The sequence below is a fragment of the Zonotrichia albicollis genome, chromosome 33 (assembly GCF_047830755.1).
Source record: "Zonotrichia albicollis isolate bZonAlb1 chromosome 33, bZonAlb1.hap1, whole genome shotgun sequence".
NCBI classification, from domain to species: domain Eukaryota; kingdom Metazoa; phylum Chordata; class Aves; order Passeriformes; family Passerellidae; genus Zonotrichia; species Zonotrichia albicollis.
The window spans coordinates 2,753,216-2,780,739 of NC_133851.1; the positions used below are offsets into that span (position 1 = coordinate 2,753,216).

A 27,524-nucleotide genomic window follows, 5' to 3' on the forward strand; every position below is an offset into this window, starting at 1 on the left:
CCCTCAGTCCATCAGTCTGTCCATCCATCAGTCCCTCAGTCCATCAGTCCCTCAGCCCCTCAGTCCCTCAGTCCGTCAGTCCGTCCATCCATCTGTCCGTCAGTCCCTCAGTCCATCAGTCTGTCAGTCCATCAGTCCCTCAGTCCATCAGTCCATCAGTCCCTCAGCCCCTCAGTCCCTCTGTCCATCAGTCCGTCCATCCAGCCAGGAGGAGCTGGGAAGGCGCACCCCCATCCCATCCCATCCATCCCATCCCATCCCATCCCATCCCATCCCATCCCATCCCATCCCACCCCATCCCATCCCATCCCATCCCATCCCATCCCATCCCATCCCATCCCACCCCACCCCACCCCATCCCACCCCACCCTCTCCCTCCCCGCTCAGGTGCAGCCACAAGCATCCACGATCATGTCGGGGATGTCGGTCTTGACGATGTTTCCGTCGCGGTCGTAGTAGAGCAGCGAGAGCGGGCGGCGCCGCGTGGGCACGCAGCAGGAATCCACGGCCGCCGCCGCGCTCGCCGCCTTGACGCGGTTGAGCACGGCCGTGTGGAAGGAGGCGGCCAGGCCGGGGACGCCGGCCATGTGCAGTGGGCACAGCCCCGAGCAGTAATTCATGTGGTACCTGAGGCACAGGAGAAATTTTACGGGGTGGAAATCCGTTTGGATTTAAGCGAAATGTAGGTTTTTTTGAGTTGAGTCTCTGGGGTTGGAAAACATAGCTGGGAATCTACAAAATTAGAGGGTTTTGGGAAAGCTGCAAGATGCAGGCCTCGGACACAGCAGAGCTATGCAGCAGCCATGAGATAGGTCAGCCGAAAAATTACATAAACTGTAGAAAAGCAAAGACAAATAGAACAATGGTCTGTGTATTAACACTTGTCTGAATAGCTCTCTAAGCTGCAGAAAGTTTATCCAGCAAGATATTAGGAAAGTTAAAGCTTAATAATGGAGCTCTGTGTGTTGTGTTTAAGGCTTACAAGCAGGTATTGTATTGGAAATAAGCAAGCATTGTTTTAACCAAAGGTACCTGTGCTTATGGTGATTGGATAAAACTACTGTCAATGTGCTTTTGCTTTGGGTGATTGGTCAAAAAAAGTTATAAAGTGAGTTGTAGCATTAAGTTCTTTGTCTGCTGCTTGGGATGTGAGCTGGTGGCATCTTCCCATTGTCATAACCATGTAATGGGACTGATGCTGAAAAATAAAACATGTATGTTTGTTATTACAGAGCCGGACGCACGACGTGATTTCTCTCCTTAAAATGACATGTGTACCTCTGGGAACTTCAGGTCTCTTTTTATCCCCCTCTCAAATACACATACATACAATTTCACAATAGGTTCACACATATTCATTTTTATGAATTTTGCGTGACATTTGCCGCTGGTTCTTCTTTATCAGAAAGAATTCCTAGGCCAGGCTGACCTGCTTCCACAGCAGTCTCTCTTTATCACCCTCTGTCTCCCCCCCTTATCTCTGTCCTTCATTCAAGCAGTTTCCCTTGAGCCTAGGCCTTGCAGTCACGTTGCACAGACTTACAGATGCACATTTCACCTAAATCAAAATGGATTTCTGCTCTGGAGAATTTCTGCTCAGTTTCCCTTGAGCCTAGGCCTTGCAGTCGGGCTACGCAGACTTAAAGATGAACATTTCACCCAAATCAAAATGGATGTCTATTCTGGAGAATTTCTACTCAGTTTCCCCTGAGCCTAGGCCTTGCAGTCACTTTACACAGACTTAAAGATGCACATTTCACCTAAATCAAAATGGATTTCTGCTCTGGAGAATTTCTACTCAGTTTCCCTTGAGGCCTTGCAGTCAGGCTACACAGATTTAAAGATGCACATTTCACCTAAATCAAAATGGATTTCTGCTCTGGAGAATTTCTACTCTGTTTCCCTTGAGCCTAGGCCTTGCAGTTGGGCTACGCAGATTTAAAGATGCACATTTCACCTAAATCAAAATGGATTTCTGCTCTGGAGAATTTCTACTCAGTTTCCCCTGAGCCTAGGCCTTGCAGTCACTTTACACAGACTTAAAGATGCACATTTCACCTAAATCAAAATGGATTTCTGCTCTGGAGAATTTCTACTCAGTTTCCCCTGAGCCTAGGCCTTGCAGTTGGGCCACACAGATTTAAAGATGCACATTTCACCCAAATCTAAATGGATTTCTATTCTGGAGAATTTCTACTCTGTCTCAGCCTCACAAGCATTTCAAGCTTTGGCCACCAAAGCTTTTGTTTTCAGGTTTTCTCCGTGGACAGTCATTGGAGTGGACCTACCAGAGGACTCCCAGAAGGTGACAAAAGATGGCACAAGATTGGACAGTGAGAACTTTGTTATTGGGGGCGACAACAAACACCCATGGAGACTGAGGTGGCTCCCATGGCCATCGAAGGGAACATACCCAACCTCATTCTCCTGGTGCGCTGTCCATGGCTGTGGCAGACAACTTGTGTGAAAGAATTCTTTCTGATGAAGAAGAGCTGGCAGCAAATGTCACGCAAAATTCATAAAAATGAACATGTATGAACCTATTGTGAAATTGTGTGCGTATGCATTTGAGAAGGAGATAAAAAGGGACCTGAAGTCCCCAGAAGTATGCATGTCATTTTAAAAGAATGATTCCCACATGCATCCAGAGCGGTAATAAATACACTGGCTTTACAACTTTCACAAAAAAGTTGTGGAGTTTTGTTTATGTCCGCAAAACTTCACAAAAGTTGTGGAATTTTGTTTGACTCCACAAAACACAGGTACCATGTATTTGAGGAGGAGATAAAAAGGGACCTGAAGTCCCCAGAGGTACGAGTGTAATTTTAAAAGAATGATTCCCACATGCTGTAATAAGCATACTGGCTTTACAACTTTCACAAAAAAGTTGTGGAGTTTTGTTTATCTCCGCAAAACTTCACAAAAAAGTTGTGGAATTTTGATTATCTCCGCAAAACACAGGTACCATGTATTTGAGGAGGAGATAAAAAGGACCCTGAAGTCCCCAGAGGTACACATGTAATTTTAAAAGAACGATTCCCACATGCGTCCAGCGCTGTAATAAATATATCGGCTTTACAACTTCCACAAAAATTTTGGAGTTTTATCTCCACAAAACTTCACAAAAGTTGTGGAATTTTGATTATCTCGGCAAAACACAGGTACCATGTATTTGAGAAGGAGATAAAAAGGGACCTGAAGTCCCCAGAAGAACACATGTCATTTTAAAGGAACGATTCCCACATGCGTCCAGCGCTGTCATAAACACATCGGTTTTACAACTTCCACAAAAGTTGTGGAGTTTTGTTTATCTCCACAAAACACAGGTACCAGCATCGTGGTGCCCATCTTGTCCCTTTCACAGCCTATTGTGAAATTTGAGAAGGGGATAAAAAGGGACCTGAAGTCCCCACAGGTACGTGTGTAATTTTAAAAGAACGATTCCCACATGCGTCCAGCGCTGTCATAAACACACCGGTTTTACAACTTCCGCAAAACTTCACAAAAAAAGTTGCGGAATTTTGATTATCTCCGCAAGACCTACCCCTCGGGCTGGATGATCCAATCCTCCCAGCCGATCTCCTTGAAATCCACGAAGAACTCCCGGCGGCAGCACATCCGCGGGTCCGCGCCGCAGTCCACGCCGTGCCGCCGGACACGGTGGGCAGCCCTGGAACGGGCTTTGGCCACCACGAACGGCCGGTGGGAATCGCTGTGCTGGGCTGGCAGAGGGGACCCGCAGCCCTCTGGCAGCTCCAGGTGCACGGTGAGCAGCGGGGTGCCCTGGGTGAAGAGGTTCTGCGCCGCTGCTCCGATGTCCAGCGTGGTCCAGCCGGGTCTCCGCACCTGCAGCCGGGTCTCGCTGCTCACGGTCAGGTTTGGAAGGGCTGGGTCCGGCTGGAGGAGCCTGATGGTGACAGGGTGGCTCCCAGGGGATGGCCAGAACAGGTACAGCGAGGCCTGCTGGATCTCAGTGCTCCTGGACAGCTCCGGGGAGAAGTGGAAATGGAGGCGGACGCTGCGGGGAGTGGAGGGTCCTGAGCAGAGAAGCAAGAGCGGGGTCAAGAGTGAAGGGAAATCCTGGCCCAGCCCTGTTGTGGTGTTGTGAGGGTCCCCAAGGTGAGAGGGGAGATGAGAATTGACTCCAAGTTCTCAGAAGGCTGATATAATACGATACGATACGATACGATACAATATAATATAATATAATATAAATTACATTACATTATATTAAGTTATATGATATTATATTAATTATATGTATTATATCATATTATATCCTATTATACCATATTATATTATATACAATGTAATGTAATGTAATGTAATACATATATCAATCATATTGTATTATATTATACATATTACATTACAAGTTATTTATCATATAATATCATATTATATAATGTCATATTATATGATAAGAAAATGATATATTAAAACTATACTAAAGAAAGAGAAAGGAGCTGTATTATATTATATTATATTATATTATATTATATTATATTATATACAATGTAATAGAATACATTTAATATAATGTAATGTAATGTAATACATATATTATATCATATCAATCATAGTGTATTATATTATACATATTACATTACATTATAATTTATTTATCATATCATATAATATAATATCATATCATATAACATCATATCATATCATCATATAATGTCATATTATATCATAAGAAAATGATATATTCAAACTATACTAAAGAAAGAGAAAGGAGCCATCAGAAGGCCAGACAAGAATCAGAATAAAAACTGGTGACAGACTCAGAGAGTCCAGGACAGCTGAACTGTGGTTGGCCATTAATTAAAAACAACCACACAAGACCAATCACAGATGCACCTGTTGCATTCCACAGCAGCAGATAATCATTATTTATATTTTTGTTTATATTTCATATATTTCATAATATTGTTTATATTTCATTTCTGAGGCCTCTCAGCTTCTCAGGAGAGAAATCCTGGCAAAGGGATTTTTCAGAAAATGTGTCTGTGACAGTTCAGGATGCGCTGTGAGACGGGGTCACCAAGGAAAGCTGTCTGTGAGAAATTGAATACTTTTTTCCCAGTGGTGATATTTATTTTTCTTTTCAGGAGCCCTGAGTGTGTTTTGGGGAGTTTTCTCCTTGCAGAAGCAGCAGATTCTGGAGTGAAATGAGGCACCCACTGCTCTGGGCGGGATGTGGAGGCACAGCGAGCTGCGCAGCTCCATCCCCACGCTAGGAGCCGACAGAAAACCGAGGCTAAAAAATCCCATTTTAGGAAAACGTGGCCACGCCACCCCTTCACCTCCAGCACAAGGGGGAGGCTTCAGCCCGAGTGGCCAACAGGTGCCACGGTGGAGCAGCGCATGTGCCACCCTCCCAAGCGGGCAGCTCCGAGGGTGTCCCCGCTTCCAGCAGCGGCGTCCCCGCACCCGGCCTTGCCCCGCACCTCCCTCCTTCCCTCCTTCCCTCCCTCCGCGGTGCCCCAAACCCGCAGGATCCGCCCTCACCGGGCTCAGCAAAGCTCAGCAGCTCGTACTCCTGCAGCGCCGTCCCGCCGCCGTCCCGGGGCGTCCCGGGGGTGCCGGATCCATCCCGGGGCGTCCCGGGGGTGGCATCGCGGATCATTCTGGGGCTGGCATCCCCGTCCCGGACCATCCCGGGAGTGGCGGATCCATCCTGGAGCACCCCGGGGATGGCATCGCGGGGCATCCCGGGGGTGGCGGTGGCATCCTGGATCATCCCGGGGGTGTCGGTGACATCCCGGATCATCCCGGGGCTGGCATCCCGGATCATCCCGGGGGTGCCGGATCCATCCCGGGGCATCCCGGGGCTGGCATCCCGGATCATCCCGGGGTTGTCATCCTGGATCATCCCGGGGCTGGCATCCCGGATCATCCCGGGGGTTGCAGCCCCGTCCCGGACCATCCCGGGGGTACCGGATCCATCCCGGACCATCCCGGGGGTGTCAGATCCATCCTGGAGCACCCCGGGGGTGGCATCGCGGGGCATCCCGGGGGTGGCAGCCCCGTCCCGCAGCATGGCACGGAGCGCGGTGAGCAGCGAGCCCCGGGACGGCGGCCGCGGCACGCTGGGCCTGCCCGGTAACCGGAGCTTGGCCAGGATGCTCTGCTTGGCCAGAGCCAGGAGCGCGTCCCGCTGAGCCCCGGGGGCCAGCGAGGCCACCCCGCACACCGGGCACCAGCCGCCCTTGGCACCGGCCACCCGCGGGAGGCTCAGCAGGAGGAGAAGCACGGTCAGCGACATCCCCGGTGGCGGGAGGTGACAACGGGAGCGACTCCCGGCAGGTCCGAGCAGCAGAACGGGAGCCCGGAGAGGAGCGGGGCTGAGCCGGGAGCACCGGGCTCGTTCTCCCGACGCGGCCGCGAACATTGGCTGATCCCGGGCGAGATCAACGCCCCCGAGCTCCGCCGGAGCCGCCCGGGCACAGCGGAGCCGCCGCTCCCGTTAAGGTGGAGCGGGGCCGGTGGGGCTGGGGCTGCTCGGGGGGGACATTGGGGACACCCCGGTGTCACCTCGGTGCCATCCCGGCCCGGTGCACCGGCAGAGACGCGGTGAGGACTCCCAGGGACACCGGGAGGATCCTGGAGGGACACGGAGCTGGGGGGTCCCCGAGGGTGGGGGATCTCTGGAGGTCAGGGAAGGGGATTTTGGGGGGTCGAGGGGTGGTTGGAGGTGGAGAAATCTGAAAATGGGAGATCCCCACCAATGGGGGGGTCCCCGAGGGTAGGGGGATCTCTGGAGGTCAGGGAAGGGGATTTTGGGGGGTCGAGGGGTCTTTGGGGATCTCTGGAGATGGGAAATGCCGGTCAGTGGGAGATCCCCGAGGGTGGGGGATCTCTGGAGGTCAGGGAAGGGGATTTTGGGGGGTCGAGGGGTGGTTGGAGGTGGAGAAATCTGAAAATGGGAGATCCCCACCAATGGGGGATCCCTGAGGGTGGAGAAATCTCTGGAGGTCGGGGAAGGGGATTTTGGGGGGTCGAGGGGTGGTTGGAGGTGGAAATATCTGAAAATGGGAGATCCCCACCAATGGGGGTTCTCTGGAGGTTGGGGATCCCCAGAGAAGGGGATTTGGGGGGTCGAGGGGTGGTTGGAGGTGGAGAAATCTGAAAATGGCAGATCCTCACCAATGGGGGGGTCCCCGAGGGTAGGGGGATCTCTGGAGGTCAGGGAAGGGGATTTTGGGGGGTCAAGGGGTCTTTGGGGATCTCTGGAGGTCAGGGATCCCCAGAGAAGGGGATTTGGGGGGGTCGAGGGGTGGTTGGAGATGGGAGATCCCAATCCATGGGGGATCCTCAGAGAAAGGGAATTCCAGGTGGATCGGGGTTCCCTGGGGGATGAGGGATCCATGGGGGGATGAGGGGTGTCCAGAGATGTGGGGTTCCCGGGGATGGAGAATCCCCAGGGAATTTGGGCTCCTGGGGATGTGGGACCCCCGGGGAAATGTGGGATCCCTGGAAAGTTTGGGACCCCTGGGGAATTTGGGATCCTGGGGACGGAGGGTCCTAGGGGCTCTGGCATTCCTGGTGATGCGAGATCCTCAGGGAAATGTGGGATCCCTGCAGAATTTGGGGTCCCTGGTGATGTGGGATCTTACAGGATGTGGGATCTCTGGTGATGTGAGACCCCAGGAGAGGTGTGGGACCCCTGGGGAATTCGGGGTCACTGGGCACATGTGGGACCCCTGGAAAATTTGGGATCCCCGGGGATAGAGGATCCTGGGAGCTGTGGGATCCCTGGGGAATTTGGGATCCCCGGGGAGATGTGAGACCCCTGGAAAGTTTGGGATCCCAGGGGACGGAAATGTGGGGTCACGGGGCACATGTGAGACCCCTGGGGAATTTGGGATCCCTGGGGAATTCGGGACCCCCCGCGCTCGGAGGACCCCGGCCCGTGCGGGACCCCCGAGGGGGCGGAGCTATACGTGATGGGCGGAGCCTGTCGATAGCCCCGCCCATCGCCCCGCCCCTTTCCATAAAAGGCGCCTCTCTCCCTCCACGCCGCCAGGGGGCGCCCCCGCCCCTCCCGCGTAGCGTCCCTCCGGTTGCCACAGCAACGCGGGCGCAGCGGGCGCACGATGATGACGCAGCGCGCACGGCGCGTTGACGCAGCGCGCACGCCGCGGGGGAGGGGCCGCCTCCTCTTTCCCTTTTTTTTTTTTCCCGTTTCTTTCCCGTTTTTCCCCGTTCCGCTCACCCCCCCCTCCCCCCCCTCCCCATCCCCATCCCGCCCCACCCCGCAGGGCTGGCCCAGCCCCGGCCCGGCCCGGGGTGGCGGCGGCGGCCCCGCGGCGCAGGGCCCGGCGCGGCGCGGCCCGGTCCCGGTAAGTGTGGCGGGGGCGGGGGGGGGGGGAGCGGGGCTGGGGGCACCGGGGCGATCGCGGGGCAGCGGGCACGGGGGGGGGTTCTCGGGCCGGGGCTGCTCCGGGAATGGTGCCCGGGGAAGGTTCCCGGCCCGGGGATGGTTCTCGGTTCGGGGCTGCTCCCGGGGATGGTTCCCGGCATGGTTCCCGAGATGGGTCCCGGTCCGGGGATGGTTCTCGGTTCGGGGATGGTTCCCGGAGCTGCTCCCGGGGATGGTTCCTGGACGGAGTTCCCGGCTCGGGAATGGTTCCCGGGGATGGTTCCTGCCCCTCTCGGGGTCGCTCGGTGCGGGCTCCGTCCGGCCCCGGTTCCCGTCCGGCCCCTCTCGGGCTCCGGCTCCGGTTCCCGGTCTTCCCTCTCGGGGTCCGGTTCCCGTCCGGCCCCGGTTCCCGTCCCGCCGCTCTTGGGGTCTGGCTCCGTCCCATCTCCGGTTCCGGCTCCCGGTCTCCTCTCTCGGTACCCGGTTCCCGCCGTGCCCGTCTCGGGGTCCAGCCTCGGTTCCTGTCCCGCCGCTCTCCGGGTCCGGTTCCCGCCGTGCCCCTCTCGGTGCCCGTTCCCGCGGTGTCTCCGCCGCTCCCGGCGCTTCCCGGGGGCTCTCCCGGAGCCGCCGCCCCGGGCCCGTGAGCGGAGCACGTGGAGCCCGAGAGCCGCCGGTACCGGGGGCGGGGGCGGTGCTGGGGTGTCCTCAGGGACAGCGTGGGGGCTCTGAAACGCTGTCCTGGGTGGGATTGCCCTTTTCGTGGAGACGTTTCCCCTTTTCCCCAATGTGATTCCCCTTTTCCTCTATGCAATTCTCCTTTTCCCAGAGATATTTTCCCTTTTCCTGGATGTGTTTCCCCTTTTCCTGGAGGTGATTTAAACCAAAAGAAAACCTTAAATTTCCTGGATGTGATTTCCCTTTTCCTGGATTTGTTTCCCCTTTTCCATGAGGCGATTCCCCTTTCCCTCTATGTAATTCCCCTTTTTCTGGAGGCGATCCCCCTTTTCCTGGATGTAATTCCCCTATTCCTGGAGACATTTCCCCGTTTTCCTGAATGTGTTTCCCCTTTTCCCGGATGTGTTTCCCCTTTTCCATGAGGCGATTCCCCTTTTCCTCGATGTAATTCCCCTTTTCCCGGATGCAATTCCCCTTTTCCTGGAGATGTTTCCCATTTTCCTGGATGTGATTCCCCTTTTCCTAAATGTGATTCCCCTTTTCCTGGAGGTGTTCTCCCTTTTCCCGGATGTCATTTCCCTTTTCCTGGAGATGTTTCCATTTTTCCTGGATTTGTTTCCCCTTTTCCATGAGGCGATTCCCCTTTTCCCAGAGATATTTTCCCTTTTCCTGGATTTGTTTCCCCTTTTCCTGGAGATGTTTTCCCTTTTCCTGGATTTGTTTCCCCTTTTCCATGAGGTGATTCCCCTTTTCCTGAATGTGATTCACCTTTTCATGGATTTGTTTTCCCTTTTCCTGGAGGTGTTTTCCCTTTTCCTGGAGGTGATTTAAACCAAAAGAAAACCTCAAATTTCCTGGAGGTGTTTCCCCTTTTCCTGAATGTGATTCACCTTTTCCTGGATTTGTTTCCCCTTTTCCTAGACTTGTTTCTCCTTTTCCTGAATGATTCCCCTTTTCCTGGAGTTGTTTCCCCTTTTCCCAAATGTGATTCCCGTTTTCCTCTATGTAATTCCCCTTTTCCTGGAGTTATTTCCCCTTTTCCTGGAGGTGTTTCCCCTTTTCCCAAATGCATTTCCCCTTTTTCTGGAGGTGATTTAAACCAAAAGAAAACCTCAAATTTCCCGGATGTGTTCCCCCTTTTCCATGAGGCAATTCCCCTTTTCCTCGATGTAATTCCCCTTTTCCCAGAGATATTTTCCCTTTTCCTGGATTTGTTTCCCCTTTTCCATGAGGCAATTCCCCTTTTCCCAGATGCAATTCCCCTTTTCCCGGATATGTTTCCCCTTTTCCCGGATGTGTTTCCCCTTTTCCATGAGGCGATTCCCCTTTTCCTGGATGTCATTCCCCTTTTCCCAGAGATATTTCCCCTTTTCCCAGAGATATTTCCCGTTTTCCAGGGAATTATTCCCAACCTGGGATCTCCCAGCAGCGGGGAAGGTGCTGCTTTGGAGGGGTCTGTGCTGCTGGGATCCATTAAAAAAGTGAATTTTTTTGGGTTTAAATCCTGGAAATCCTCACAGGAATTCTGATTTTGTCACCTGCAAAATTTGGGCTGAGGGTCAGAGTTGTCCCCTGGTAATTAAAGTGTTAATTAAAGTGTTAATTAAAGTGTTAATTAAAGCGTCATTGGGTCAGTTTGAAATGTGCTGGTAGAAATTTGTGTGAGTTTTTGGATTTTTTTTGGGTTTAAATCCTGGAAATCCTCACAGGAATTCTGATTTTGGCGCCTTCAGGAGTTTGGGCTGAGGGTCAGGGTTGTCCCCTGGTAATTAAACTGGTAATTAAAGTGTTAATTAAAGCATCTTCAGGTCTGTTTGATATGTGCTGGTGGAAATTTGAGGTTTTATTTTGGTTTAAATCCTGGAAATCCTCACAGGGATTCTGATTTTGGCGCCTGCAGGAGTTTGGGCTGAGGGTCAGGGTTGTCCCCTGGTAATTAAAGTGTTAATTAAAGTGTTAATTAAAGCATCCCTGGGTCAGTTTGAAATGTGCTGGTAGAAATTTGTGTCAGTTTTTGGATTTTTTTTGGTTTAAATCGTGGAAATCCTCACAGGAATTCTGATTTTGGTACCTGCATAGTTTGGGCTGAGGGTCAGAGTTGTTTCTGTCCCCTGTCAGGAGCTGATGGTAATTAAAGTGTTAATTAAAGCATCATTGGGTCAGTTTGAAATGTGCTGGTGAAAGTTTGTGTGAGTTTTTGGATTTTTTTTTGGGTTTAAATCCTGGAAATCCTCACAGGAATTCTGATTTTGGCACCTTCAGGAGTTTGGGCTGAGGGTCAGAGTTGTCCCCTGGTAATTAAACTGGTAATTAAATGTTAATTAAAGAATCCCTGGGTCTGTTTGATATGTGCTGGTGGAAATTTGAGGTTTTATTTTGGTTTAAATTCTTGAAATCCTCACAGGAATTCTGATTTTGGCACCTGCATAATTTGGGCTGAGGGTCAGAGTTGATCCTCTGGCAGGAGGTGCTGTAGATCAGTTGATGGTAATTAATAAAAGTGTTAATTAAAGCATCTTCAGGTCTGTTTGAAATGTGCTGGTAGAAGTTTTTGAGCATTTTTTGGGGTTTAAATCCTGGAAATCCTCACAGGAATTCTGATTTTGGCGCCTTCAGGAGTTTGGGCTGAGGGTCAGGGTTGTCCCCTGGTAATTAACGTGGTAATTAAAGTGTTAATTAAAGCATCCTTGGGTCAGTTTGAAATGTGCTGGTGGAAATTTGTGCTTCAGCTTCTGCTGAGAAGAAACATCACCGAAATCCTTGGTGCTCCTTCCTGAACAATTGAATTTAAATTAATTTAAAATTTTTACCTTCCACTTGGATTTCCTCACTCAAATCTGGGCTCCACCTCCCTCCCTCTTAATTTAAATTAATTTAAATTTTTGCCTTCCATTTGAGTTTCTAGGCTCAAACCTTCCCTCTCTCCTAATTTAAATTAATTTAAAATTCCTGCCTTCCACTTGGATTTCCTCACTCAAATCTGGACTCCACCTCTCTCTCTCTTAATTTAAATTAATTTAAATTTTTTCCCTTCCATTTGGGTTTCCTGGCTCAAATCTGAGCTCCACTTCCTTCCCTCTTAATTTAAATTAATTAAAAAATTAATTTAAAAAATTTAAAATTCCTGCCTTTCATTTGGCTTTCCTGGCTCAAACCTGACGTGGTTTCTACTTCCCTCTCTCTTAATTTAAATAAATTTAAAATTTTTCCCTTCCATTTGAGTTTTCTTACTCAAATTTGGATTTCCAAGTGTGGGAAATGAATTTATAGAGAATTCTCCAAACCTATGTACAAACCTTGAGATAAAAAATGCTCATTTAGAAATGCCATAAATAAAATATTGTAGAAAGTGGAATTACATGGTGAAACTTTAAACCTTTAAATTTTTTGAGCTTTAAAAAATTTTGAGCTTTAAAAAAAATTTAAATTTTAAAGTTTTGAGCTTTAAAATCCCTCCCAACCCAACCCATTGCAGGATTCCCTGCTCCGAGGGACTGACCTGGATGGGAATAAATGGATTTTTCTTGTTTTGATTTTTCTTTTTATTTTGATTTTTCTTTTTTTGATTTTTTTTAATTTTTCTTTTTTTTTTGATTTTTCTTTTTTTTTATTTTTCTTTTTTTTTATTTTTCTTTTTTTTTATTTTTCTTTTTTTGATTTTTCTTTTTTTTTTATTTTTTTTTTTTTTTTTTGATTTTTTCTTTTTTTTTGATTTTCCTTTTCATTTTGTCTGAATTCCTGAGGGAGGAGCAGTGGGGACACCGGATCCCCCCTTGGTTCCTCTTTTAGCTCTGCTGCCATTTGTGCTGCTAAATTTAATTTTCTGCCATTCCAAACCCTGATTTTATGTGGGAGAGGTGCCTAAATCACTGCTCCCAGCCTCGTTATCTCAATTTAAATTAATTAAAAAACAGAATTAATTAGAATAAATTGATTTTATTTGAATTATTTGCTGCCATTGTATTGCTAAATTGAATTTGTTGCTATTCCAAACCCTGATTTTATGAGGGGGAAAGTGCCCAAATCACTGCTCCCAGCCTCGTTATCTCAATTAATATAAATTAAAAACCAGATTGATTGGAATAAATTGATTTTATTTGAATTATTTGCTGCCATTGTGTTGCTAAATTTAATTTGCTGCCATTCCAACCCCTGATTTTATGGGGGGAGAGGTCCCTAAATCACTGCTCCCAGCCTTGTTATCTCAATTAATGTGAATTAAAATCCTGATTAAATTGGAATAAATTGATTGGGTTTGAATTGATTCGAATAAATTGGATTTTATGGGGGGAAAGGTGCCTAAATTACCCCTTGTGGAGATGCCTAAAGCACTGCTCCCAGCCTTGTTATTTCATTTAATCTGAATTAAAAACCAGATTAATTGGAATAAATTGATTTTAATTGAATTATTTGCTGCCATTGTATTGCTAAATTGAATTTGTTGCTATTCCAAACTCTGATTTTATGGGGGGAAAGGTGCCTAAATCACTCATTGAAAGTGCCTAAATCACAGTTCTCAGCCTTGTTATTTCATTTAATATAAATTAAAAACCAGATTAATTGGAATCAATTGATTTGGTTTGAATTTATTGGAATAAATTGGATTTTATGGGTGGAAGGTGCCTAAATCACTCATTGAAAGTGCCAAAATCACTGCTCCCAGCCTCGTTATCTCATTTAATATAAATTAAAACCCAGATTAATTGGAATCAATTGATTGGGTTTGAATTGATTCGAATAAATTGGATTTTATGGGGGAAAGGTGCCTAAATCACTGCTCCCTGTCCCAGGCTCGTTATCTCATTTAATCTGAATTAAAAACCAGATTAATTGGAAAAAATTGATTTTAATTGAATTATTTGCTGCCATTGTATTGCTAAATTTAATTTGCTGCTATTCCAAACCCTGATTTTATGAGGAGAAGGTGCCTAAACCACTGCTCCCAGCCTCGTTATTTCATTTAATCTGAATTAAAAACCAGAGTAATTGGAATAAATGGATTTGGTTTGAATTGATTGGAATAAATTGGATTTTATGGGGGAAAGGTGCCTAAATCACTGCTCCCTGTCCCAGGCTCGTTATTTCATTTAATCTGAATTAAAAACCAGAATTAATTGGAATAAATTGATTTTATTTGAATTATTTGCTGCCATTGTATTGCTAAATTTAATTTGCTGCCATTCCAAACTCTGATTTTATGGGGAGAAAGTGCCCAAATCACTGCTCCCAGCCTTGTTATCTCAATTAATCTGAATTAAAACCCAGATTAAATTGGAATAAATGGATTGATTTGAATTGTTCTCAAGGAGGAGGTGGCTGCCCCAGGGGATCCGTGGCCAAAATCCCGAATTTCCGAGCAGATTCAGGAGCTCCTCTCCCACCTCAGTCGCTCCCTGAGTTATTCCCAGATAATTTGGAGCGGGAGCAGAGTTTGGCACCTTGAAGACTTTTCAAAAGTATTTTTTATTTTGTTTTTTTGGCTTAAAAAATCCTGATTTTGCCAATATTCAGAGCTGCTGCTGCTTCCCCTCCTTTCCTGTGCCAAGCTGATTTTCTTGCTTTACATTTTTTTCCCAAATTTTCATTTCTGGTTGGATTCAAAGGCTTGAAACCCAAATTTTAAAATGTTTTCATGTTTTTTGGGAGGATGTTGAGCCTCTCCCTGTGGCTGCAGGAGCAGAATTCCCAAGGAAATAAAAATGGGAAAAGTGTGGGGAAAAGAAGGGGAAGGAAAAGGGAAAGAGGGAAAAAAAAGGACAGGAAAAAGGGAAAGGGGATGAGGAAGGAAAAGGGGAAAGGGAATAAAAAGAAGAGGAAGGGGAAAATAAGGGGAAGAAAAAGGGAAAGGAAAGAGGGGAAGGAAAGGGGAGGGGAAAAAGAAGGGGAAGGAAAAGGAAAAAAGGGAAAGAGGAAGGAAGGGAAAAAGGAAAGAGGATGAGGAAGGAAAGGGAAAAAGAAGAAGGAGAAGGGGAAATAGAAAGGGGAGAAGGAGGAGAAGGGAAAGAAGAAAAGCAAGAGGAAAGGGGAAGGGAAATAGGAAGGAGAAGAGGAAGGAAAAGGAAAAAGAAGAGGAAGGGGAAAATAAGGGGAAGAAAAAGGGAAAGGAAAGAGGGGAAGGAAAGGGGAAAAGGGAAGGGGAAAAGAAGGGGAAGGAAAAGGAAAAAAGGGAAAGAGGAAGGGGCAGGAAAAAGGGAAAGAGGATGAGGAAGGAAAAGGAAAAAGGGGAAGAAGGGGAAGGGGAAAGGAAGTGGGGAAGGGGAAGAAGAAAGGGAAGAAGAAGGGGAAAGAAAAAGGGGAAAGGGAAGAGGAAGGAAAAGGAAAAAGAAGAAGAGGAAAGGGGAAAATAAGGGGAAGAAAAAGGGAAAGGAAAGAGGGGAAAGGGGAAAAAGAAGGGGAAGGAAAAGGAAAAAAGGGAAAGAGGAAGGAAGGAAAAAGGGAAAGGGGATGAGGAAGAAAAAAGGGAAAGGGAAAAAGAAGTAGAAGAGGAAGGAAAAAGGAAATGGGGAAGGAAAAGGAAAAAGAAGAAGAGGAAGGGGAAAATAAGGGGAAGAAAGAGGGGGAAGGGGAAAAAGAAGGGGAAGGAAAAGGAAAAAAGGGAAAGGGAAAAAGAAGAAGGAGAAGAGGAAGGGGAAAGAGAAAGGGGAGAAGGAGGAGAAGGGAAAGAAGAAAAGCAAGAAGAAAGGGAAGAAGAAGGGGAAGGGAAATAGGAAGCAGAAGAGGAAGGAAAAGGAAAAAGAAGAAGAGGAAGGGGGAAATAAGGGGAAGAAAAAGGGAAAGGAAAGAGGGGGAAGGAAAGGGGAAAAGGGGAAGGGGAAAAAGAAGGGGAAGGAAAAGGAAAAAAGGGAAAGAGGAAGGAAGGAAAAAAGGAAAGAGGATGAGGAAGGAAAAGGAAAAAAGGGAAAGGGAAAAAGAAGAAGGAGAAGAGGAAGGAAAAAGGAAATGGGGAAGGGGAAGGAAAAGGAAGAAGAGGAAGGGGAAAATAAGGGGAAGAAAGAGGGGGAAGGGGAAAAAGAAGGGGAAGGAAAAGAAAAAAAGGGAAAGAGGAAGGAAGGGAAAAAGGAAAGAGGATGAGGAAGGAAAGGGAAAAAGAAGAAGGAGAAGGGGAAATAGAAAGGGGAGAAGGAGGAGAAGGGAAAGAAGAAAAGCAAGAGGAAAGGGGAAGGGAAATAGGAAGGAGAAGAGGAAGGAAAAGGAAAAAGAAGAGGAAGGGGAAAATAAGTTGAAGAAAAAGGGAAAGGAAAGGGGAAAAGGGGAAGGAAAAGGAAAAAAGGGAAAGAGGAAGGGGCAGGAAAAAGGGAAAGAGGATGAGGAAGGAAAAGGAAAAAGGGGAAGAAGGGGAAGGGGAAAGGAAATGGGGAAGGGGAAGAGGAAGGAAAAGGACAAAGAAGAAGAGGAAGGGGAAAAAAGGGGAAGAAGGAGAAGGGGAAGGAAAAGGGAAGGGGAAGAAGAAAGGGAAGAAGTGGAAGGGAAAGGGAATAGGGAAGGGGAATAAGAAGGGGAAAGAGAAAGGGAAGAAGAAAAGGAAGAAGAAGGAGAGGGGAAATAGGAAGGGGAAGAAGAAGGGGAAAGAAAGGGGAAGGAGAAGAAAAAGGGGATGGAAAAAGGGGAAGGGGAAGGAAAAGGAAAAAGAGGAAGGAGGAAAATAAGGGGAAGAAAAAGGGAAAGGAAAGAGGGGGAAGGGGAAAAAGAAGGGGAAGGAAAAGGAAAAAAGGGAAAGAGGAAGGACAGGAAAAAGGGAAAGGGGATGAGGAAGGAAAAGGAAAAAGGGGAAGAAGGGGAAGGGGAAAGGAAGTGGGGAAGGGGAAGAAGAAGGGGAAAGAAAAAGGGGAAAGGGAAGAGGAAGGAAAAGGAAAAAGAGGAAGAGGAAGAGGGAAAAGAAGGGGAAGAAGGAGAAGGGGAAGGAAAAGGGAAGGGGAAGAAGTGGGAGGGAAAGGGAATGGGGAAGGAGAAGAGAAGAGGAAAGGAAATGGGGAAGGGGACAAAGAAGGGGAAGGAGAAAGGGAAGAACAAAAGAAATAAAGGGAAGAAGAAGGAGAGGGGAAATAGGAAGGGGAAGAAGAAGGGGAAGAAAAAAGGGGAAGGGAAGAGGAAGGAAAAGGAAAAAGGAGAAGAGGAAAGGGGAAAAGAAGGGGAAGAAGGCGAAGAGAAGGGGAAAGGGAAAGGAGAAGGGGAAGGAAAAAGGAAAGGAAAAGGGGGAAGGGAAAGAAGAAGGAGAAAAGGAAAGGGAAGAAGAAGGGAGGAGCAGGGGAGGAAGAAAGGGAAGAAGGGAAAGGGAAAGGGAATGGGGAAGAAAAAAGGGGAAGAAGGAGAAGGGGAAGGAAAAGGGAAGGGGAGAAGGGAAAGGGGATGAGAAAGAAGAAGGGAAAGGGGATGGGGAAGAGGAAGAAGAGGAAGAGGCTCCATCCATCCCTGCCCCATCCCTGCCAGCCCAGCTGGGGCTGTGGGCACATCCCCGGTGCCCTGAGCACCAACATCCCCCGGGAGCCCCAAATCCCACGGGAGCCCCAAATCCCACAGGACCCCAATCCCACAGGAACAGAACCCCAATCCCACAGGACCCCAATCCCATGGGAGCCCCAATCCCACAGGAACCCCAAATCCCACAGGAACCCCATTCCAACGGGAGCCCCAAATCCCACAGGACCCCAATTCCAGGGGAGCCCCAATCCCACAGGAGCCCCAAATCCCACAGGAACCCCAAATCCCGCAGGAGCCCCAATCCCCCGGGAGCCCCAATCCCACAGGAACAGGACCCCAATCCCACAGGACCCCAATCCCAGGGGAGCCCCAATCCCACGAGAGCCCCAATCCCACAGGAACAGGACCCCAATCCCACAGAATCCCAAATCCCACAGGACCCCAATCCCACAGGAACAGGACCCCAGTCCCACAGGACCCAAATCCCACAGGAACAGGACCCCAAATCCCACGGGAGCCCCATTCCAATGGGAGCCCAAATCCCACAGGAACAGGACCCCAATCCCACAGGAGCCCCAATCCCGCAGGAGCCCAATCCCACAGGACCCCAATCCCACGGGAGCCCCAAATCCCACAGAAACCCCAATCCCACAGGAACAGGACCCCAATCCCACAGGAGCCCCAATCCCACAGAATCCCAAATCCCACAGGACCCCAATTCCCACAAGAACAGGACCCCAATCCCACATGAGCCCCAATCCCACAGAAACCCCAAATCCCACAGAAGCAGGACCCCAATCCCACAGGAGCCCCAAATCCCACAGGAGCCCCATTCCAACAGGAGCCCCAAATCCCACAGAAGCAGGACCCCAGTCCCACAGGACCCCAGTCCCACGGGAGCAGAACCCAAATCCCACAAGAACAGGAGCCCCAAATCCCACAGGAACAGGACCCCAATTCCAACAGGAACAGAACCCCAAATCCCACAGGACCCCAATCCCACGGGAACAGAACCCCAAATCCCACAGGAACAGGGCCCCAATCCCACAGGAACCCCCAATCCCACAGAATCCCAAATCCCACAGGACCCCCAATCCCACAGGACCCCCAATCCCACAGGAGCCCAATCCCACAGAATCCCAAATCCCACAGGACCCCAATCCCACGGGAGCAGGATCTGCGTCTCCTGCAGGCTGAGTCACTTCTGCTCCTCCTTTTTCCCAGAAAAATTCACAATTTTGGGTTCCCTTGAGTGTGGGCAGGCCCGGCCCACTCAGCACAGCAGCTCCCTTCAATTTGTTATTTTATTTTATTTTTTTTAATGAACTTTTCCAATGGTTTTGCTCTTGCTTTGACAATTTTTTTTTTTTTGTTTTATCTTTGAGGAATTAATTCCTCCCGAGCTGAGTTTAGACACAAAATTCACTTTGTTTGGGAAGGTGTTATCCCAAAATTGACATTTCTGAGGAAGGAAATTCCATGAGGAAATTGGATTTTGTTTGAAGGACCGGGAGCTTTGAGCCCAATTTGACCCAAAAATGGCAAAATTTTGTTTTTTTTCTCCTCCAGGTTGGTTTTGAGCATGGAATTTATGGCAGCATTTGTTCTGCTTAGACCTGAACCCCTCACTGTGCTCCCAAAATGAGGAAAAATCCCAAATTCCCACTGGGGAGAGAGCAAAAATTCCATTTTATCAGGGAATTTTGGAATCTCAGGATTCCAAAAAATTCCAATTTTGGTTTGGGAGGGACCTTAAAGCTCATCTCATCATTCCCCTCTCAGGGAAACCAGGATTTATTTAAATGTTTTTTGGGAAAACCCAAAAATATTTATGGAAAACCTCTAAATCCAGAGTTAATAGGTTTTAAATTTTATTTTTCTTTATTAAAACTCACTCTGTATTTTGTCATTAATGGCAATTTCCCCTCTCAAAAATCCTTAGGAAATCAGGATTTATTTTAATGTTTTTTGGGAAAACTCAAAAATAATTCTGTAAAACCTCTAAATCTGGAGTTTGTAGATTTTTAATTTTATTTTTCCTTATTCAAACTCACTGTGTATTGTCTATACAATTTTATTTCTCTCTATAAAAACTCACTCTGTATTTCCTTATTAATGGCAATTTCCTCTCTCAGGATTTATTTAAATGTTTGTTGGGAAAACTCAAAAATAATTCTGTAAAACCTTTAAGTCTGGAGTTAATAGGTTTTAAATTTTATTTTTCTTTATTAAAATTCACTCTGTATTTCCTTATTAATGGCAATTTCCCCTCTCAAAAATCCTTAGGAAATCAGGATTTAATTTCATGGTTTTTGGGAAAACTCAAAAATATTTATGGAAAACCTCTAAATCCAGAGTTAATAGGTTTTAAATTTTATTTTTCTTTATTAAAACTCACTCTGTATTTTGTCATTAATGGGTTAACTTGGGTTGCTTTGGGGTTTTTTTTTAGGATGCAGGAAGGGAGATGGAATCCTGAACAGTTCCCTACTTATATATATATATATATATAATATATTCTGTGTATTCTATATATTTATATAATTCTCATAATTTAGTTTTTATTTTATATATTTATTATTATATTTACATGCATTTAATATATAATTTTCTAGTTTAATATTTATATTTTTATTTTAGATATTTATTTCTATTTCTATATTTAATAGATATTTATATATTGAATATATGTAATATTTATACAATTTTATATTTTAATATTAATTTCATTTTATTTATATATTAATATTTTATTAATATTTTACACAGCTATTTCAATATTTCATTTTTAATATTTTTATTTTAATATATTTATATATATTCTATATATATTCTATTTTAATTATATTTATATATTCCTTTTAAGTTTTATATTTTTATTATATATATTAATATATTTTTATATATTATATATTTTTAATATTTATATATTTTTATTTTTATTTTTATTGATATATTTTAGTATATTTATATCTTATATATTTTTAATATTTATATATTTATATTTTTATTATATTTTTATTTATATATTTTTATATATTTATATCTATTTTTATGATATATATTTTATATTTATATTGTTTTTATATTTTTATTTTATATATTTAATTTTATATTTTTATATATATCCTATATATTTTATATTTATATTATTTTATATTTTAATTTTTATATTTTTATTTATATATGTATTTTATTTATATATGTATTTTATTTATATATGTATTTTATTTATATATGTATATATGGTTTGTATATTTATATATATTTAAAAATAGATCTCATATTTATCTATATTTAGCTGGAATTTTAGGTAGAATATGGGGACAGTTATGGGCGCTGAATGGAGGGGCCCGGGCGGCTGAATGTGGGGCAGCTCCGGGTTTGTGCTGCCCCTGTGCTCACCCCATGGAGCAGCTCCGGGTTTATGTGCTGCCCCCTCTTCTCCATCCCACGGAGCAGCTCCGGGTTGTGCTGCCCCTCTCCTCTCTCCCCTCATCCCACGGAGCAGCTCCGGGTTTGTGTGCTGCCCCCTCTCCTCCATCCCACGGAGCAGCTCCGTGTTTATGTGCTGCCCCTCTCCTCCATCCCATGGAGCAGCTCCGGGTTTGTGTGCTGCCCCTCTGCTCACCCCCCTCATCCTATGGAGCAGCTCTGGGTTTGTGTGCTGCCCCCTCTTCTCCCTCCTCTCATCGCCCCATGGAGCAGCTCCGGGTTTGTGTGCTGCCCCTCTGCTCACTCCCCTCACCCCATGGAGCAGCTCCGGGTTTGTGTGCTGCCCCTCTCCTCCCTCCCTCCATCCCATCCCAGCTCCGGGTTGTGCTGCCCCCTCTCCTCCATCCCATCCCATCCCGTCCCGTCCCGTCCCGTCCCGTCCCGTCCCGTCCCGTCCCATCCCATCCCATCCCATCCCATCCCAATCTCCGGGTTTATGTGCTGCCCCTCTGCTCCCTCCCCTCATCCCATGGAGCAGCTCCAGGTTTATGTGCTGCTCCCTCCGCCCCATGGAGCAGCTCCGGATTTACGTTCTCCCCCCTTCTCCCTCCCCTCATCGCATGGAGCAGCTCCGGGTTTGTGTGCTGCCCCCTCCCCTCCATCCCACGGAGCAGCTCCGGGTTTGTGTGCTGCCCCCTCCCCTCTATCCCCTCATCCCATGGAGCAGCTCCGGGTTGTGCTGCCCCCTCTCCTCCATCGCACGGAGCAGCTCCGGGTTGTGCTGCCCCTCTCCTCCATCGCACGGAGCAGCTCCGGGTTTGTGTCTGATCCTCGCCGCGCTCGCTCTGTACTGCGGCATTGCTGCTGCTGAATGATTCATTCATCAGGGCTGGGGCTGAGTGAGCCCGCCCTGGGCTGTCCCGAGCCATTGGCGCTGCGGGTTCATGGGGGGCAGCGCCGTGGGGACACTGGGACATTGCTGTGGTGGCCCTGGGTGGCGCCAGAGCCTGCAGGGGCTCGGAGACCAGCGTGTATTAAATATACTGTCAGAGAGTCTGTGATGTATTAAATGTACTGTCAGAGAGTCTGGGATGTATTAAATGTACTGTCAGAGAGTCAGATTATCACATATTAAATACACTCTCTGGTGTGTTAAATATACATTCATTGAGTCAGAGTATTATATATTAAATATACTGTCACAGAGTCTGTGATATATTAAATATACTGTCATAGAGTCTGTGATACATTAAATATACTGCCATAGAGTCAGACTATCATATATTAAATATACTGTCTGATATATTAAATATACTGTCATAGAGTCTATGATATATTAAATATACTGTCATAGACTATCATATATTAAATATACTATCATAGAGTCAGACTATCATATATTAAATATATACTATCATAGAGTCAGTGTATTTAATATATGATGGTCTGACTCTCTGATTGTATATTTAATATATGATAGTTTATCACAGAGTCAGATTATCATATATTAAATACACTGTCATAGTCTATAATATATTAAATATCCTATACAGAGTCAGACCATCATATATTAAATATGCCATCATAGAGTCATATTATATATTAAATATACTGTTATAGAGTCTATGATGTATTAAATATACTATCATAGAGTCAGATTATCGTATATTAAATATACAGTCATAGAGTTTATGATATATTAAATATGCTATCATAGAGTCAGACTATAATATATTAAATATACTATAATATATTAAATATACTATCATAGAGTCAGATTATCAAATATTAAATATGTTGTCATAGAGTCTATGATATATTAAATATACTGTCATAGAGTCAGATTATCATGTATTAAATACACTCATAGAGTTTATTATGATATATTAAATATACTGTCATAGAGTCAGTATAATTGATATATGATAGTCTGACTATGATTGTATATTTAATATATGATAGTCTATCACAGAGTCAGATTATCATATATTAAATACACTATCGTAGTCTATGATATATTAAATATCCTATCATAGAGTGAGACCATCATATATTAAATACACTGTCATAGAGTCTATGATATATTAAATATACTGTCATAGAGTCAGACCATCATATATTAAATATACAATCACAGAGTCAGACTATCATATATTAAGTATATACTATCACATATTAAATATACTATATAGAGTTAGGCTATCATATATTAAATATCCTATCATAGAGTCAGATTATAATATATTAAATATACTGTCATAGAGTCTATGATATATTAAATATACAGTCATAGAGTCTGACTATATAATATATTAAATATACTATCAGAGTCAGATTATCATATATTCAATATACTATCATAGTTTATGATGTATTAAATATGCTATCGTAGAGTCAGACTATCATCTATTAAATATGTACTATCATATATTAAATATACTATCATAGAGTCAGACTGTTATATATTAAATATACTGTCATAAAATCTATGATATATTAAATGTGATATCATAGTCAGACTATCATAAATTAAATATTCTGTCATAGAGTCAGGTTCTTGAGGGGCTGGGTGGTGTCTGGTGTTCGTGTCCTGGACCCCTGGGGCAGGGAGGAATGATGGATCTCACTCCATGTTTTTAGAAGGTTAATTTATTACTTTATAATACTATCATATATTAAAAAATATATGGTACACAAATCTCTTAAATACTCTGATAGTTTTATATCTCTGATAGTTTTATATCTCTTAAATACAGCAAGGGAGTGGAATGAGATGAACCCAAACCATTCCATTATTCCATTTTCAGATCTTTTCTTCACCTTCCTCCCCTTTCCAGCCCTCATGCCCCACCTGGGCACACCTGAGCCCAGCCCCAGGTGTTCTCTGCTGCCCTCCAGCACAGAAATTTCCTAAATACTCTGATAGTATTATCTCTCTGATATATTATATATCTGATAGTTTTATATCTCTTAAATACAGCAAGGGGGAGGAATGAGATGAGTTTGAGGTCCCTTTCCACCCAAGCCATTCCATGGTTCCATTTTCAGATCCTTTCTTCACCTTCCTCCCTTTCAAGTCCTCATGTCCCACCTGGGCACACCTGAGCCACAGCCCTGCAGCACTCAAATCTCTTAAATACTGTGATAGTTTTATATCTCTGATAGTTTTATATCTCTTAAATACAGCAAGGGGGTGGAATGAGATGGACCCAAACCATTCCATGGTTCCATTTTCAGGTCTTTTCTTCACCTTCCTCCCATTTCCAGCCCTCATGTCCCACCTGGGCACACCTGAGCCACAGCCCCAGCCTTCCAGCACACAAATCTCTTAAATACTCTGATATATTATATCTCTGATAGTTTTATATCTTAAATACAGCAAGGGATTGGAATGAGATGGGCTTTAAGGTCCATTTCCACCCACAGCATTCCATGATTTCACCTTCCTCCCTTTCCAGCCCTCAAGTCTCACCTGGGCACACCTGAGCCCAGCCCTGCAGCACAGAAATTTCCTAAATACTCTGATAGTGTTATATCTGTGATATAATATATCTCTGATAGTTTTATATCTCTGATAGCTCTGTATCTTAAATACAGCAAGGGGGTGGAATGAGATGGACCCAAGCCATTCCATGGTTCCATTTTCAGATCCTTTCTTCACCTTCCTCCCCTCTCAAGCCCTCATGTCCCACCTGGGCACACCTGAGCCACAGCCCCAGCCCTCCAGCACGGAAATCTCTTAAATACTCTGATAGTATTATATCTGTGATAGTATTATATTTTAAATACAGCAAGGGGATGGAATGAGATGGGCTTTAAGGTCCATTTCCACCCAAGCCATTCCATGATTTCACCTTCCTCCCTTTCCAGCCCTCATGTCCCACCTGGACGCACCTGAGCCCAGCCCTGCAGCACTCAAATCTCTTAAATACTGTGATAGTTTTATATCTCTGATAGTTTTATATCTCTGATAGTTTTATATCTCTTAAATACAGCAAGGGGGTGGAATGAGATGGACCCAAACCATTCCATGATTCTGTTTTCAGATCCTTTCTTCACCTTCCTCCCTTTCAAGCCCTCATGTCCCACCTGGGCACACCTGAGCCCCAGCCCTGCAGCACACAAATCTCTTCAATACTCTGAAAGTTTTATATCTCTGATATAATGTATCTCTGATAGTTTTATATCTCTGATAGCTCTGTATCTTAAATACAGCAAGGGGGTGGAATGAGATGGACCCAAACCATTCCATGGTTCCATTTTCAGATCCTTTCTTCACCTTCCTCCCCTCTCAAGCCCTCATGTCCCACCTGGGCACACCTGAGCCACAGCCCTCCAGCACAGAAATCTCTTAAATACTCTGATATTATTGTATCTCTGATAGTTTTATATCTTAAATACAGCAAGGGGGTGGAATGAGATGAGTTTAAGGTCCCTTTCCACCCAAGCCATTCCATGGTTCCATTTTCAGATCTTTTCTTCACCTTCCTCCCCTTTCCAGCCCTCATGTCCCACCTGGGCACACCTGAGCCCAGCCCTCCAGCACAGAAATTTCCTAAATACTCTGATAGTATTATATCTGTGATATAATATATCTCTGATAGTTTTATATCTCTGATAGCTCTATATCTTAAATACAGCAAGGGGGTGGAATGAGATGGACCCAAACCATTCCATGGTTCCATTTTCAGATCCTTTCTTCACCTTCCTCCCCTCTCAAGCCCTCATGTCCCACTTGGGCACACCTGAGCCCCGCCCTCCAGCACAGAAATCTCTTAAATACTCTGATATTATTGTATCTCTGATAGTTTTATATCTTAAATACAGCAAGGGGGTGGAATGAGATGGGCTTTAAGGTCCATTTCCACCCACAGCATTCCATGATTTCACCTTCCTCCCCTTTCAAGCGCTCAAGTCCCACCTGGGCACACCTGAGCCCAGCCCTCCAGCACACAAATCTCTTAAATACTCATAGTATTCTATCTCTGATAGTATTTTATGTCTGATAGTTTTATATCTCTTGAATACAGCAAGGGGGTGGAATGAGATGGACCCAAACCATTCCATTTTTCCATTTTCAGATCTTTTCTTCACCTTCCTCCCCTCTCAAGCCCTCATGTCCCACCTGGGCACACCTGAGCCCAGCCCTGCAGCTCACAGATCTCTTAAATACTCTGATAGTTTTATATCTCTGATAGTTTTATATCTCTGATAGTTTTATATCTCTTAAATACAGCAAGGGGGTGGAATGAGATGGGCTTTAAGGTCCATTTCCACCCACAGCATTCCATGATTTCACCTTCCTCCCCTTTCCAGCCCTCATGTCCCACCTGGGCGCACCTGAGCCCAGCCCTGCAGCTCACAGATGTCCTGAACACTCTGGCCTGGCTGTAGGAGCTCTGGGCACCCCCGGGCACCCCCAGATCCTGCCCGTGTTCCTCCAGGGCTGCCGGGGGACGGGTGCTGCGTCTTTAACGCGGCTCCGGCTGCGCGGAGGCAGCAGCTCCATTGAAGATTTGCAGGAGGGGGCTGTGTGGATGTGGCGATTGGCAGAGCTGTGCTGACATCTCTAGGAGCTGCTGAGCTGCTTGTCAGAGCCCCCGGCAGCAGCAGAAATCAGGTTTTTTTGGGGGTTTTTTTGGGTATTTTTTATTCGGGAGAGCTGGCGGGGGCTCCGCGGGAGCCGGATTATCCTGGCAGAATTCCTCTGGAACTGCTCGTGGCCATGGAGTCTCCGCTGAAATCAGCAAAGAGCTGACGTGCTCAGAGTGCAGAACCACCAGGGTGAGTTTATTTTTAGAATGAGGTTTTAATTATTTGAGAAAAAAAAAAAAAAAATTGGTCAGACTTTTTGCCCCCCCCCACCCGCCCTTTCCCCGGCGTGAATGTGGGTGAATATTTCAGTGTGGCTCTCCCCTTGGAAAACGCCAGGATTTCTGCTGCTGTTCATTGAAAATGGAGCTGGACTAAATAAAAAATGTGGCTCTGAGGGGTTTGGGAGGGTGAGATGAGCTCTGCTCTGGTTCCTTTTGTGATTCTGCCGGGGATTCACCTCCGGAGAGAGGAGAGAGGGAATCCCCCGTGCTCTGCCGTGTCATTAAGGAGTTCCCCTGACGGCATCATGGAATCTCCTTGTGCTCGGGCTGCAGCTGCTCCCGGGCACTTCCCTCGTTCTGCACAGACAGAACCTTCCCCCATCCTTTTCTGGGTTAATTTTTAATGGATTTATTTCTTTGGAGCTTTGTATTTGATGGGGGAATGTTGGTTACCGGCTTGGCGTCGTGCCCTGTGACGTTTTTGGGGTGGCTTATGCAATTTGGTGTTCTGTAGGATGGTGCTTGTGTTCACTGATACATTAACCTCATTTTTAAATGAATGTAAATTAATTAATGTAAATTAATTTAAACCCCTCACTGAGCTGAGTTTAGAGGAATGATGAGCTTGGATTGATTTTCCCCCTCCTCACCTGTGTCCATCACCCAGTTTTGCCTAGAAGAAGTTCTGCTCTCCTCATCCCAGGTTTAGTGCTGGGAGCTGGATTATTTTAGGATTGAGGTGTGGTTGTTGTACTTTGGGATCTCTCTGCCTGTTCCTCACACTCCATCCCAACTAATGCAGCTGCTCCTGG

General features: G+C 45.8%; 2 protein-coding genes across 8 annotated transcripts in view; one reads left to right on the forward strand and one right to left on the reverse strand.

Annotated features, from left to right (window-relative positions):
* Positions 1 to 368: 368 nt before the first annotated feature.
* Positions 369 to 6,544, reverse strand: LOC141726140 (inhibin beta C chain-like). Of its 4 annotated transcripts, XM_074530553.1 has the most exons (5): positions 5,863 to 6,501; positions 5,709 to 5,724; positions 5,515 to 5,570; positions 3,545 to 4,037; positions 369 to 627 (listed from the first exon to the last, which is right to left on the reverse strand). In XM_074530553.1, the coding sequence occupies exons 1-5, from the start codon at positions 6,395 to 6,397 to the stop codon at positions 384 to 386; spliced, it is 1,344 nt and encodes a 447-aa protein (XP_074386654.1). In that variant the 5' UTR covers positions 6,398 to 6,501; the 3' UTR covers positions 369 to 383. The 4 variants fall into 4 exon arrangements, with proteins under 4 accessions (XP_074386654.1, XP_074386653.1, XP_074386655.1 ...); XM_074530552.1 differs by lacking the exon at positions 5,709 to 5,724 and having other exon boundaries at positions 5,515 to 5,586; XM_074530554.1 differs by having other exon boundaries at positions 5,515 to 6,544.
* Positions 6,545 to 8,226: 1,682 nt separating this feature from the next.
* Positions 8,227 to 27,524, forward strand: part of R3HDM2 (R3H domain containing 2) — a 98,305-nt gene continuing 79,007 nt past the window's right edge. Inside the window, exon 1 of one of the 4 annotated variants that reach the window (XM_074530547.1) lies at positions 8,227 to 8,348. The gene's annotated coding sequence lies outside the window, so the exon portion shown is untranslated. Of the gene's footprint in view, positions 8,349 to 26,190; positions 26,681 to 27,524 lie in introns of those variants that run through there. The other 3 variants (XM_074530549.1, XM_074530550.1, XM_074530546.1) reach the window with 3 other exon arrangements.